The following is a 15,000-nucleotide window of genomic DNA, read 5'->3' on the forward strand; positions in this document are numbered from 1 at the left end:
TATATATATATATATATATATATATATATATATATATATATATATATAGACTAGAAAAGTGTGTGTGCGTGTCAGTTATTGCTGACTGGAGCTCTAAAATGAGGTATGAAAATAAGCCGTGAGCTAAGTGGTTATTCACTTCAGCTGAACTAAGATATGATGCAGAATATCATGCCAGACTTTTTTTTTAGTGGCCATAAAATGTTTATAATCAGTTTATCACCATTCAAGACTTGAAAGGAACCCACACGTCTTACTGGTTACAGTGGACATCAACAAGGACAGAAGACGTGTACTCACGAGAACCACCAGAGACGTGAATCCCCCCAGCGCCAGGTTGATGATCCGGTCCTGGGAGAAAAGACGGCGTTGTTACTTTAGAATTGTTTATATTCTTTGTTTTCCTGTTTTAAATGGCGTCATTATATTCTGGGTCTCCTACCCGTGCCGAGGTCTCCCCGAACAGCGGTCTGTTGTCCATGCCGCTGGTGCCGTACGTCCTGGCGGTGAAGTCGTCCATGGCCCCCCAAAGAATAACCGCTCAGCAGCCGAACCGCTTGGCCCGTCAGCGGCAGCGCCGCCTGCTGGAGACGCCGGGCCGGTGCAGCATGTTAGCGGAGCCGCCCGCCTCCGCACGGCGTCGAGGGAGCCGTCAGCAGGCCGAGGGCGACATGGCGGAGGGCGACCGGCGGCCAGGTGGGCGAGTTACTTTACCTGTGGAACAAAAAAAATACAAGAAATAAGTAGCAGAAGTTTAGGAGCTCATCAAATGTTGTATTTTATTTCTAATCTACACACAAACAACAAGGGAAAAACAGTAAATAAATTAAAACAAAAATATATTTATCTGCAACACGTGACAAAAACATTTTATATTTATATTAAATAAATTATATAAATAATATATATATATATATAAAATATATATTATATATATTATAATATATAATTATATAAAATATATATGTTTATATTTAGATTATATTTTATATTTAAATATATTTTTTATATTTACTTTGACAACAAAGTATAGATAGTATATATTAACAATGATTGAATTTTTTTTTTTTTACTACTTTAGGACATTATATAGACAATTTGTTGATCGTAATAATTGGTACTTGCTGCCATAAATGTTATTATTTTGCATGAACCTCAGTAGTCGATAAAGTTTTTTTGTTTGAATTTACAGCATTAAAAACTTCAGAAAACACTCAAAGCTTTGTTGTTCTTTCTTCCATTTCTGATTAATAAACAACAGGAAACAGATTATGATTGCAGCTCTTTGGGCTTCACTTCCTCTATTTTCAGACCACAAGTCAGGACAAAAACAATGATGATGATGATGATGATGACAGCGGTTTGAAAAGAGGAAGCTGATATGAAACCAAAGTCCAGCTGCCTTCTGATTTCTCTACAATGTAAAAGTATATTTTTCGGTTAATAATAAAGTTGGATCTTGTAATATTTTTAACCTAAAAAAAACTGATCTTTGATTGAGCGACTGCATCGATAATTTATTCGATCCTTTAACGATTAAATTGATTAATTAAGAAGAGCAAATCAAATCGATGAATGAAATAATTGTTCGCCGACATTAATAGAAATACAAATGCTGCGTAAATCTACTCGCATCACAACATGTTTACAGAACAGACGACACTGTGATGACGTCAACGATGGACTTTGAACTTCTATTAAAATCCTGTTTGGTTTCCTTGGTTACGTAGAGACCTCATATGATACAATAGATGACATATTTAAAAAAAGAGGAGACAGGAAGCGTCTTTTACTGCCAATAATATTAACTGTGAATAGAAATGTATACTTTTCTTTTACCAGAACAACGTGCAGAGGATGCCTTCAGATTTCACATAATAACAATAAACCTGGGTTTATGTATTTAAGAAAACCTCTGAAGTATTTTCAGTGAGTCCTGATTTAATGCAATAAAATGTGTGAAACGCATTCTCTCCTCATCGTCATATCCCCGGAGAGATTTAAGGTTTCTTTGTCCGCTCACAACTCCCGGAAATAAAAACATATTCCAGAAGTGACCCAACTGGACCTCGGGGGAACGTTTCGGCTCGTTGTTACGAACTGACGCACAAAGACGGCGGCTTCCTTTGTGGGTCAGGAGGCAGGAGAGGAAACCAAACCCCTGCACAGCTTTCCTCAGCAGAAAAAAACAACACACGCGGTGGAAAACAAGAGCTCGATTATGAAGGAACACAAAACTGTCCTAAAGCGACATTCCTGCAGAGCCTTGTGATTCACTAGGCTCCTTAAAACAAGACTTAAGTGAGCTTTGGTTCTCATGACACCTCCGTAAGCCCAGCTAAACTAATCCAGGAAACAAAAGCTATTCACTCGGTCATTTTCCTGCAGGTTAGTGCAGAAAGTAAATACATATATAAATATATGCTTTAGAGAAGTTGTTGTTGTTAGAAAACAATCATTTAAAATATGCTGCTCAACACATCAAATATTTTTAAAAGCTCATGACTTCATTTCAATACTTCATTATCGATTAATGTGGGGATTATTTCCTCAATTCTTCAGATAATCTATAAATACAATAGTACTGGAAATGTCTTGTTTTGTCTCACCAACAAACAACAACACAGAGATATTCCCTTTTCCTGTTGTAGATGATTTAAAGAAAAACAATGGATGTGTAAAAAAACACAGTCCAAAACTCAATTTACTATCATGTTGAACTCAGTAAGGATTACAAAAATTAATTAATAAAAAATTACACAAATAGTTGTTTTTGCTGTTGATGGACTAATCTGTCAATCAACTACTGCTTTACCAATTATGTCAAATAAATAAAAACACTTTTATGCAATTAAATTGTTCTTTTTTTTTAAGGGGGTTTAACAGATTTGAAGCCGGTGTAAGAACGTGTAAACAACCCGGTTTTACGTCAATTTAAATGAATGTAAATACATTAAATATAGAATATAAAGTCTCTTGAGGGTTACATTAACGTTACGCTCCCGTGCGGCTGCAGCAGAAAACGACAGCAGCGTGTGTTCGGTTGGAAAAGTTCAAAGACACCTGAGACAACGTTTCTGTGACAGCTGACAGGTAAACACCTCACCTAGCTAACGCACACCTTTACGGTTCAACCCAAACAGCTCGCGAGCCCCGTACGTTACCACCGGAAGACGGTAACCCGCGTCCTCGCCGTACGTCACCGTCCAGTGGAACACACGCCGATGAAAACACACAGTGAAGTTATTGACGCGACAAACCAGGTGCGAGAAGACCGTAAACGACCTGCTAGCGTTGACGTTACAGCTTCACTTTACGTTACTGTGAGCTGACGTAAACTTGAGCTTTTTACACGTAAACCGTGACGAGGTCGCAAAACGAAGCTAACCGTCCCGTGATCGATGCGGGACGGTTAGCTTCGGCTCTTTTTACTATAATATAGTAAAAAAAGACCCGCAGAAGAAGACGAGGAGCTTAATGTTTTATACTATTTTAACTTTACTCGCCTTAAAAGCTGCGCGTGGACTCGGCGGTTACACGTTTAACTTCAGATAATAGTGTCGAGTGGGAATTAAAGGGGACGAGCCCGGTGGCTTCAGGTCAAGCTCTTAAAGGGGAGTTCATTACTGTTGGGCCGACGCACTTTCCAGACTTCATTCAAAGAGTAGTTAATTTAGCAGTGGATGCTAATATGCTCATTTATTATAACTCACATTAAAAATATATATATATTTAATAATATTATTAATTTAAAATATTATTATATATATGTATGTATTATTTTTTTTACTCAGTACCTGTGTAAATAGAGGAGTTGGCTGCATTAAATCCTTAAATTCTGAACGAGGTTTGGGGTGAGGACCTCTGTTTGTATTTTTAAAAAAATTAAAAATGGAGACCTGCCACACATTAAAACTGAAAAAGTACAAGTTTGCGTTAGCTTTAGTGTCTTTTCTGAGACATTACATCAACCATAATGTTGTAAAGGAATTGGGTGCTGATACTTTTCTCAAAGAACAAAGAGGAAACCTTAAAGCCATTATAATGTAAAGTAGTATAATGTAATTTAGTATGAGCCGACTCACCTGCCCTGGTGTGTAGTCCCATCAGCTTGTCAACTTTTTAAAATTACAAGTTAATAAAGCATAAATCTCTCGTTCCTCAAGCAGCTAAGAAAAGCAGGTTGTTCTTGATCTGGAGAAGAAAAAAGAAAAGAGAAGTGTGTTTTCATGGATAATCTCCCCCCTCATGGCACCATCACATGAGGAGAGTGTGACGGGCGGGTGCTTAATCCCAGGAAACAAACACTTTTTAAAACCGGTTTTGATGAGTTACTGAGTGAGTAGAATCTCTCCTCGTTAGAGCTGAACATAGACAAATAGAAATGTGCTTTTAATGGAATTAAAATATAAGTATTACTCAACTCACAGAATTGATCTCATTCAAACTTTTGCTAGAAGAAACTTGACGTAGTTTTATTAACTAGTTCATGACATCTTCAGCTACAAAATCTATAGTGAAAATTAAAATAAAAAAATTAAAGAGGCCCTCTTTGCTATTTTTGGTGCGACAAACTTCGGTCAGATCTCCTAATAGAGAACAATAGTCTAAGAGCTTTTTATTTGATGTTAGTACTTGTGGAACTTCTGCAATAAATGCTGGTTAAATATAACCGTGACTTTAATGAGAGATCCTCAGAGGATGCAGATTGAAATGTCCAGAGGAGACATCAAGTGTTATGTTATAACACAACAGTAATAACAGGAGAGCATCACTGTGTTGACTTACCTCTCATCGCTGTGTTGCTGAATGGGCTGAGATGGTACCTGCTGATCAATAAGCCGAACGCTTGAATAACGGTTCCCTCGTGAGAGTTCAAAGGTCAAGAAAACTTCTCCTGGACGGCTGTTTTCTCTTCAGTATCCTTTCAGTCCTCTTTAACCGGTTGAGTGAACGTCCCGCCTCCATTAGGCGCTGCTTCATTTTGTATTCTTGTTTTATACTTGGCACCATAACCACCAAGACTGCCGTGACTTACATATATCAGTCCTAACACCGGGGTGGGCTTCTTCCTCCTCATCTGAGTCTGTTTGCTGGGTGAGGTTCAGGGGAACTATTCCTTTGGCGAAAAGCACGCAGGGCAATAATCATGTTCACTCTGTGGAAAACACTCCAAGATTAACACAACCACACACCAGGTGTCTACAAAGCAGTTTTAAAAAAAAAGTCCTTTATTGAAAACCAAACAGAGAGGTCACCTTCTTCTTTCAAAGGGGGTGCACCTGTGCCTCCAGTGTGTGTTGACAGGTCGTTTCATATCTATTCGTCATAGTGAGAAGTGGGTGGAGTCCAGAACACCTTAATAAGCATAGACTTTGACTTTGTTGACGTCGCGGTCCTCACACTCCCTCTTCCTGCTGTAGTAATAAAACGTGTCGTCTCGACGCTGGAGCTTCTTCACGAAGCCGCTCTCGGGCCATTTGTCCACCTGAGACACAGAAGCACAGACACACAGGTGATGTTTACGGCTTATTTGACCTCTGACGTGTGTGTAACACCTGTTATTTTACTGGAACTCCTCTAAGCTGGAGCACTTCTTTTGAGCTCTTTCTTGTGTTTTCTTTTATCTTCAAAACCCACCTGTTCAGAACTGCTTTTAATGTGTGATTGTTTGTTTTTGTTTTTGTTTTCTTATCAGGGTCCGAGCGACTCAAAGTCCCTATTTATTTGTTTTACCTGTATTTTAGCTATTCTTATTTATTTATTTTTAGCTTTTAGGATGTTTTAATTATGTGAAGTGTCTGAGTATTATGAAAAGCGCTATATAAATTAAATGCATTATTATTATTATTTTTATCTTTTATCCATCGATAACATGTCAACACACGGTCAAACACGTTGTCTTAAATTATACTGCAATCAATCAGAAGAAAAGACACTCTGCAGACGATCCAGGAGCATATTTGCTGACTGGTCCAGTCCAGTAAATTTTGTTAACAATAAGCGTGAACACATCATACAATATTTACCGAGGCCCCTTGTTTAACTTGAACGTACTCCATTTCGTCTCGGTAGCCGGCCTGCTGGAATCTGAACAGATTTTCCACCTCTGCCGTCCATCCTCTGGCTCTGCTCATGGACTTGGGCTTGCAGTTGTTATCGGTGGCACAGGACATCGTGGTGATGCTGAAATGCAAAGCGATCTTAAATTCCTGGCTCGTCTCTAATGACGCCTCATAGTGAAGGTCATAAGGTCATTAAGGTCTTGGTTAACCTCATGCTGGAGCAGAAAGTAAATATATTAAAGAGGCTGAACTTGCTTTATAACACCAAAACAAACGTGTTTCTTCTCTGTGCTCTCTTCATACAAATTAAATATATATATATATATATTTTTTTAAGAATATCTTTTTTTCTTTTTTAAATTTTATTAAAAATATATAAATATATTACAATGTATGCCACACTAAATAACGGACACTACACAATGCAGGAGGGCTAAAATAAAGTTATACGGTGATAGTACATCTGAATATAAGCAGTGATACTAAATACAACTCTCTTTAATGGAGTTTGGTGCGTTTTGGGGCTAAAAACAAAGACGAAAAGTAACTTTATTTAATTTTTCATGTCCACTGAGATCCCACAGTCTCACATAGAATGACTCACATTTGCCCCTTTTTGTTTAATTTAAAAGACCGGTGACGGTTTACTTACTTTAGTGGTTTTTATTGGTTTCTTTCTCGACGCCAGTTAGGTTAGCTAGAGCTTCTCTTTTGGTTGCCTAGTTACCGTGAACTTTCTTCTTCTGTGTTGGAGGACAGAAAGCCAAACCGATGATTCCGGGGCAGTGTTGTACACGTGAATCGGATATTTCAGAAATACATTAAAACAAATAAAAAAGGGGGAAGCGTGTGTCAAGTGAACGAGGGATTCAATATTCTAAAAGCAACGAGGTTTAGTCATATAAAAGCACCGGTCAGTAAACGGACACCAGGTGGCGGTAGCACCCGTGAAAAGCATCTGAACCGCCTTAAAGAAGAAGAAGAACAAACGACAACAACACGAACAGGCGACATCAACGAGCTAAACATGCTTTAAAACGACGTTAAAACGATAACTCAGACCGGTTGGAAGATGAGTTCCTTTGCGGGTCGAATGAAGGAGTACCCCACGGTGTCTCTGGACCGGTTCGACCGGGAGAACCTACACTCCAGGGCTTATTTCCTCTCCCACTGCCATAAAGGTGAGCCCCGGGGTGTTACGGTGTAACGGGCGACCGTGTTAACTGATTCAAACCCTCTCGTATACATCGTGTGTGAATATATATATATATATATATATATATATATATATATATATATATATATATATATATATATATATATATATATCGTATAAACATTAAACAATGTATGTTAGCTTTACAACCTACATTCCCACTGCCACAAAGGTTAGCCCCGGGGTGTGACGGTGTAACGGGCGACCGTGTTAACTGATTCAAACCCTCTCATATACATCGTGTATATATTATATATCTATATATCGTATAAACATTAAACAATGTATGTTAGCTTTGAACTCGTCATATTAAAGCGTCTTTGTGTGTTTTGAAAAGCGCTATATAAATTCGATGTATTATTATTAAATAAAATATAGCTGACGTCCTTCCGTTTTTATCGTGTTAACAGATCACATGAAAGGACTGAAAGGACTGTTACTGAAGAGGAAACTGCAGTCCAGGTGAAGTTCACGTGACCTTTGACCTCTTCTGAGGGAATTGTTATTTAAGCTTCTTGGCTCAGTCTTTAAGTACTTTGTATTTCCATTTTCTGCGACTTTATACTCGGATATTGTGATTTTTTTTTAGTAGCTGATAATAAATAGGATTAACAAATAATTGATGATGTAATATTATATATATATATATATATATATATATATATATATATATTAAGTTAAAACTTTATTGAATTTACCCTTCAACATTAAAAGTATGAACACGTTAATGCATCAATAATTATAATCCAGTAATATAATATATATTCTAAAATGGGACATTTTGTATAATGAATATCAAGTGTAATGTTGAATGCAGGGCTTTTACTTTAAAACAGAGTATTGTTACACTGTAGTATTGGATGTAAAAGTAGTTTATAACTTGTTAAAGTTGGTGTATCCTGAATTGACCCAAACAAACATGACAATAAGTAACTGTGAGCTTTGGGTGAAAGCAATAATGTCATGCTAATAACTAATTAGCTGTATAATGTATATTCTCTGTGTGTTGGCAGCCGGACCGTCAGGCTTTACTGCTCCTTTGTGACCAAAGAGCTTCTGCTCAGCAATCCCAAGTACTCCTTCTGGGAGCCGTACATTGTGAGTCCCTTCTACTACGTTCTTTATCACCGCGTATGTCTAAGAGTATTATCTACCACTGAGTAACTGAATACCACAATCATAGTCAATTAACACCAGACGAGGTATTTCTGTGAAACTTACTCGAAACATATCAGTGCATTGTGGTATTTTGAGGCAGCAAGGTTTTTTTTGGGGCGGTGTAATAAAAAGTTTCGTCTCTTCTTGATTTGAATACTTTCTGCCAATGATCTGTTTCAGGTTCCTTTGGAGCTGGAGAGCCCAACTCAGATTTCTCTGGTTGACGAAACATCTGGAGAGGTAAAAAACAGAGCGTGGTCTCCTTTTTTAGTAGTTTGTCCCACACACACACACACACACACACACACACACACACACACACACACACACACACCATTTAACCATCTCGTCTTGTGTGTCCTTGACAGAAAGAAGAGCTGTTGGTCACGTTGCTTCCTGCAGGCCACTGTCCCGGCTCCGTTATGCAAGTCAAAACACGCTTAAAGGCTTCTTAATGTTCCATGTGTGTGTTTATAAATGTTGCCTCAACATGCAGGAAAGATAAGTTAATTAAAATTTAAAATACACATTTAAAACTCTTCTCAAGGAACACACAAAATACAGAAAAAGAGCATTATAATCTGTCGTCTGGAGGAAAGAAAAGCTTATTTATCATCTTATATCAACGTCTTAACACGAAAGTCTGGAACGGGGCGTTTTCTGCGCGCAGGTTCCTGTTTGAGGGTTGCCGCGGCAACGTGCTGTACACGGGAGACTTCAGGTTCGCGGCCGGCGACATCTCGAGGATCGAACACCTGCACTCCGGCAGCCGGTCGGCCCCCCACTTATTATATTATTATTATTATATATATAGTTATTATTGTTCCGTGGACTAAAGCCTTCTTGCTTCCAGAGTGAAGGACATTCAGAGTGTTTATCTGGACTCCACGTTCTACGACCCGCGGTTCTACCAGATCCCCACTCGGGTACGTTTGGGAGACGCTTTGGGGTCCAAACGGGACTGGAGACTTTAAAATGTAGCTGCTGTCGGCATTCAGCAGATTCATTCAGCTCCAGTTCAACAGTTTAATGGACTTTGTGTTCACAAAGAACGATTTAAATTGGACAAATTCTAAGATGTGATTGATTTAAAAAATCTGTTTTTGTCTTGATTGACATCTGAGCTCAATGAACGGTTCTCCTAATTTTAAGAAAACATAAAACATTGAAATTCTCAGACTTAAAGGGGGTGAATAACATAACTGATTGATTTGAAAAAAATAATACGATTTAAATATCTGATGGTCGCACAAAACGAGACTTTATAAAATGTCGAACACGTCGAAATACATTTTATAAACCAAACAATTAATTGATTGTGTGTGTGTGCGTGTGCGTGTGTGTGTGTGTGTGTGTGGGTGTGTGTGTGCAGGAGGTCTGTCTGAACGGTATCTCCGAGCTCGTTGGGAACTGGATCGGTCAGAGTTCACATCACGTCGTGTGGCTCAACTGTAAAGCTGCGTATGGATACGAGTACCTGTTCACCAACCTCGGAGAGCAGTTCAACACACAGGTAACGCACACACACACACGCACACACACACACACCTCTGTGTGTTAAATGTTGTTCCGACTGCGTTCTCAGATCCACGTCAGAAGTCTGGCGATGTTCCAGAAGATGCCGGAGATCCTGAGCTACGTGACGACCGACCGCAGGACGCAGATCCACGCCTGCCGATACCCGACGGTGCCGGTCTACCCTCTCTCACACACACACACACACACACACACACAGGGTGTCACAGTGTTGTTTTATGTGTGTGTGTGTGTGTGTGTGTAGAACGAGGAGTTTCTCCACGGCAGCCGGCTGCCGTGCGGCTCCACTGCCGCCGACGGGACGCCGCTCCGCATCATCAGCATCAAACCGTCCACCATGTGGTTCGGAGAGAGAATCAAGAAAACCGACGTCATAATAAAGTGAGCGCAGGTTTGTGGGGACGCTAAACCCTCCCATGGGCTCCGAGGACACAAGTTCACCTTTTGTTATTGATTCTAAATCACATTGTTTTGGTTTCCAGAACCGGAGCCAGTTCCTTCAGAGCCTGCTTCAGCTTCCACTCCTCCTACTCGGAGGTACCTCCAGTTGTTTATTTACATTATTAAACCATTACATATTATTTACATTATTAAACCATTACATATTATTTACATTATTAAACCATTACATATTATTTACATTATTAAACCATTACATATTATTTACATTATTGAACCAGTTACTTGACTGGTCACATGTCTAAGTTCAGATTTATTAGAAGCTTAAACAAGACAGTTAGATACTTTAAAGGGAAACACTGTATCTTTAATCCATGTCTTTGTTCTCACACACACACACACACACACACACACACACACACTGAATGCTCAGATCAAACACTTCCTGTCCGACCTCCAGCCGGTCAACATCTTCCCCAGCGTCGTCCCCATCGGGCAGACGCTGGCCGAGGTGACGCAGATGTGAGTGTGAAGCGTTCGTTACTTTATTAAAAATTATTTAAATTATTCTTTGATTTATTTTTCTTTGATTTTGACAAAAACGAGGAAAATAAAAATAAGTCATAAAAGTGTAACGGAGCATTTTGTAATTTACTAAAGAGAACGTTACGAATGTGAGAGCTGTGACCAGTTCTACGTGTTGATTATGTTCATCATCATCATCATCATCATCATAATAATAATAATAAAGTCGTCGCTGTGCGTCTCAACAGGCTGAAGCTGATGTGCAGGAAGCGGTCGGATCAAACAACCGTATACAAACCTCTGGGGGTCCTGAAGCGCCCCGTGGGGGAGGGACCCACATACGGTGAGACCAACACACACACACACACACACACACACACAGAACCACACACATACACACACATACACACACAAAACCACACACACACACACACAGAACCACACACATACACACACAAAACCACACACACACACACACACACACACACACAGAACCACACACATACACACACAAAACCACACACACACACACACAGAACCACACACACACACACACACACACACACACAGAACCACACACATACACACACAAAACCACACACACACACACACACACACAGAACCACACACACACACACACAGAACCACACACAGAACCACACACACACACACAGAACCACACACATACACACACAAAACCACACACACACACACACACACAGAACCACACACATACACACACAAAACCACACACACACACACACACACAGAACCACACACACACACACACACACACACACAGAACCACACACATACACACACAAAACCACACACACACACACACACACACAGAACCACACACACACACACACAGAACCACACACAGAACCACACACACACACACAGAACCACACACATACACACACAAAACCACACACACACACACACAGAACCACACACAGAACCACACACACACACACACACACACAGAACCACATACAGAACCACACACACACACACACACAGAACCACATACAGAACCACACACACACACACACACACAGAACCACACACATACATACATGCACACACACACACAGAACCACACACACACATACACACACAGAACCACACACAGAACCACACACACACACACACACACACACACACACACACAGAACCACACACACACACACACACAGAACCACACGCATACATGCACACTCACGCATGCACAAACACACACACACACGCACACACACACACAGAACCACACACATGCACACACACGCATACACACACACAGAACCACACACACATGCACACACACGCATGCACACACACATACAAACACACAGAACCACACGCACACATGCACACACACAGAACCACACACATACATACATGCACACACACACACATACATGCACACTCACGCATGCACACACACACACACACACACACAGAACCACACACACACATACACACACACAGAACCACACACATAAAGAGAGTTCAGATAAAGAGTTCTGACAGAACAGTATCTGTAATGTACACTGATATTGATTTTAGTATAATTGTTTACTAATACTTCAATGTTACAATCCTATTTCTATTATTTATTTTATTTAGTTTACTGGATCTGCACATATTCCAGATTTAAACTCTGTGGCTGTGATAACAACAAAACTCCATTTAATGAATACTTTCAGATTAGCTCAATTGTAATTGTTATAGTCTTAAATACATATATATATATATATATATATATATATATATATATATATATATATATATATATATATATATTCTGGATACAACTGAATAGATCAGGAATATATTTAATCATTTAGAATTCCTTCACTTTCGGGTCACCAACCGCTTCATAAACTAACACATTTTATTTTGAAAGGGTTAACTTCCTGTCTCTCTGCTCAGACCCCGACAGCGACGACGGGCTGTTTGACGTCCTGGACTCGGTACCAGTGAGGAAGAAGACGGCGCTGGACCAGGACGGCACGAATGGTGCCCCATCATTTCAACTTCTAGTTATTGATCTGAGTTATTGATCTGAGTTATTGATCTGAGTTATTGATCTGAGTTATTGATCGGCGTTCACACCGTGTTTTCTAGTGAGCGCTCCGAGTCCTCGGGAAACGGCGTCTGCGGTGGAGTCGTCGTTTCCTCCGACGGTCGCGGACCCTCAGCCTGTGATTCGCAACTTTGTGGATTGCACCGAGTCGAATGATGAAGAGGAGGAGGAGGAGGAGGAAGATGAGGAGGAGGATGAGGAGGAGGAGGAGGAAGGAAAGGAGGACGCAAAGCCGCTGGAGGAGGAGGCCAACGAGGCGATAAAGGAGGTCGAAGGAAGTGGCTCCTCTGATCTTCCTAAGTGGGAGGATTTCTTCGCCACGGAGACGCTGACTGACAGCCAGAACAGCCTCAACAGCCAATCGCAGTCCTGCTGCTCCGCCCCGAGCCCCGCCTCCTCCAAAATGGCTGGCTCGCAGAGCCCCGACCTGTTCGGCGACGACGACGACGAGGACTTCAGTCTGACCCTGTCCGCCTCGCTGTCAACCCACTCCTCGCAGAACCTGGATTCGTGTTTACCCGACACTCTGATCCTCCAACCAGAGCAAAGGGGGCGGGACCGAGGCGACTCGAGGACCAACAGCGCGCCTCGGGTGAGCGAGGGCAGCGGCCAATCGGAGCTCTCGGGGTCTCAGTCGTCGTCGGACTTTGACGTCCCCTGCACGCCAGAGTCGAAGGCGCCGCCGCCGGCCGAACTGTCGCAGCTGTACAGGAAGCTGGCGTCGGGAGAGGAAGTGGGCGTCGGCAGAGGAAGTCCGTGAGCGACGTTACTTTATTATTTTTATCGTGCTGCAAGAACGCCGGTTTGTGCGTGATGAACACAAAGTGAGCTTCTATACAACCATTCCTCTCCTTCAGTTAGACCTCTAAGCACACACACACACACACACACACGCACACACATGCACACACACACACACACTATTTATTCCAATGCACTTTAAACCCACATGTGCCCGACATGCATTATGCACCTGTGCAAGGAAAATAAGTTGAAATACAATGTGACGCGAACGTTAGCCGTGTGTTTAATGAAGAGTATTTATGTGATAATTGTAGCTGCATTCTATTAATTATTGAAAGTTCAGATCAATAATTAGTTTGACTTCATTCCAGTTAAAACAAAAATGTGGGAAATATTTTCAAAAAAGTGGTCATGACAAAATATTTTTAAAAATGTTGTTGTTTTTATTAGATTCATTACAAAATTGTGACTAAAATATGTAACAACATTTTTACATTTGAAAAATAAACTTGTGTGATGGCGAAGCGAGATGGCGATACATTATATTATATATAACATGTATTTATAATATATATATATATATACATAAAATGTATATATATTATATGTGTGTATGTATATATATATATTTTCTTTTTAATATATATAAATATATATATATATACATTTTCTTTAATATATATACATACATTTTATATATAATTATATATATATTATATATAAAATGTGTGTGTATGTGTATATATATATTATATATAAAATGTGTGTATATATATATATAATATATATATTATATATAAAATGTGTATATAAATATATATATTTTGTCTTTTTAATATATATATATATATATATATACATTTTTTTAATATATATATATACATACATTTTATATATAATTATATATATATATTTTATATATAAAATGTATGTGTGTGTATATATATGTATATGTATATATTATATATAAAATGTATATATATATTATATATAAAATGTGTATATATATATATTTTCTTTTTAATATATATATATATATATACATTTTCTTTAATATATATACATACATTTTATATATAATTATATATATATTATATATAAAATGTGTGTGTATATATATATATTATATATAAAATGTGTGTATATATATATATATATAATATATATTTATATATTATATATAAAATGTGTATATAAATATATATATTTTTTCTTTTTAATATATATATATATATATATATATAAATTTTTTTAATATATATATA

At 39.0% G+C, this 15,000-nt stretch overlaps 4 protein-coding genes across 7 annotated transcripts in view; 1 reads left to right on the forward strand and 3 right to left on the reverse strand.

The window, feature by feature from the left end:
* tmem243b (transmembrane protein 243, mitochondrial b) overlaps positions 1-4,933 on the reverse strand; it is a 6,590-nt gene extending 1,657 nt beyond the window's left edge. The window contains exons 1-4 of one of the 3 annotated variants that reach the window (XM_034526042.1): positions 4,789-4,933; positions 4,086-4,194; positions 443-714; positions 301-351 (exon numbers count right to left, since the gene is read on the reverse strand). In XM_034526042.1, coding sequence (XP_034381933.1) covers positions 301-351; positions 443-520 — 129 coding nt within the window. In that variant the 5' untranslated portion in view covers positions 521-714; positions 4,086-4,194; positions 4,789-4,933. Of the gene's footprint in view, positions 1-300; positions 352-442; positions 715-3,106; positions 3,455-4,085; positions 4,195-4,788 lie in introns of those variants that run through there. The other 2 variants (XM_034526043.1, XM_034526041.1) reach the window with 2 other exon arrangements.
* Positions 4,934-5,210: 277 nt separating this feature from the next.
* meig1 (meiosis/spermiogenesis associated 1) lies at positions 5,211-6,918 on the reverse strand. Its single transcript, XM_034526045.1, has 3 exons — positions 6,718-6,918; positions 6,030-6,186; positions 5,211-5,488 (listed from the first exon to the last, which is right to left on the reverse strand). Exons 2-3 carry the CDS (start codon positions 6,174-6,176, stop codon positions 5,360-5,362), a joined length of 276 nt encoding a protein of 91 aa, XP_034381936.1. The 5' UTR covers positions 6,177-6,186; positions 6,718-6,918; the 3' UTR covers positions 5,211-5,359.
* Positions 6,919-7,010: 92 nt separating this feature from the next.
* Positions 7,011-14,263, forward strand: dclre1c (DNA cross-link repair 1C, PSO2 homolog (S. cerevisiae)). 2 transcript variants are annotated; one of them, XM_034526038.1, is made up of 15 exons: positions 7,011-7,246; positions 7,692-7,743; positions 8,295-8,379; positions 8,620-8,679; positions 8,808-8,863; positions 9,110-9,211; positions 9,293-9,365; positions 9,812-9,952; positions 10,025-10,126; positions 10,220-10,356; positions 10,458-10,512; positions 10,808-10,896; positions 11,148-11,242; positions 12,838-12,924; positions 13,033-14,263. In XM_034526038.1, exons 1-15 carry the CDS (start codon positions 7,138-7,140, stop codon positions 13,749-13,751), a joined length of 1,962 nt encoding a protein of 653 aa, XP_034381929.1. In that variant the 5' UTR covers positions 7,011-7,137; the 3' UTR covers positions 13,752-14,263. The 2 variants fall into 2 exon arrangements, with proteins under 2 accessions (XP_034381929.1, XP_034381931.1); XM_034526040.1 differs by lacking the exons at positions 7,011-7,246; positions 7,692-7,743; positions 8,295-8,379 and having other exon boundaries at positions 8,808-8,902.
* The window catches only part of LOC117726040 (overexpressed in colon carcinoma 1 protein homolog), a 7,971-nt gene continuing 2,929 nt past the window's right edge, over positions 9,959-15,000 (reverse strand). Inside the window, exon 6 of the mRNA XM_034526044.1 lies at positions 9,959-9,987. The gene's annotated coding sequence lies outside the window, so the exon portion shown is untranslated. The remainder of the gene's footprint in view (positions 9,988-15,000) is intronic.

The sequence above is a fragment of the Cyclopterus lumpus genome, chromosome 23 (assembly GCF_009769545.1).
Source record: "Cyclopterus lumpus isolate fCycLum1 chromosome 23, fCycLum1.pri, whole genome shotgun sequence".
NCBI lineage: Eukaryota > Metazoa > Chordata > Actinopteri > Perciformes > Cyclopteridae > Cyclopterus > Cyclopterus lumpus.

Bases quoted from the DNA above. Each gene is read 5' to 3' on its own strand.
- meig1 (XM_034526045.1), bottom strand. From the start codon at position 6,176: ATGTCCTGTGCCACCGATAACAACTGCAAGCCCAAGTCCATGAGCAGA. The intron at 5,489-6,029 runs GTAAATATTGTA...TCTGTGTCTCAG, and splicing joins AAGTTAAACAAGGGGCCTCG to GTGGACAAATGGCCCGAGAG.
- dclre1c (XM_034526038.1), top strand. From the start codon at position 7,138: ATGAGTTCCTTTGCGGGTCGAATGAAGGAGTACCCCACGGTGTCTCTG. The intron at 10,127-10,219 runs GTGCCGGTCTAC...GTGTGTGTGTAG, and splicing joins ACGCCTGCCGATACCCGACG to AACGAGGAGTTTCTCCACGG. The intron at 10,357-10,457 runs GTGAGCGCAGGT...TTTGGTTTCCAG, and splicing joins AAAACCGACGTCATAATAAA to AACCGGAGCCAGTTCCTTCA.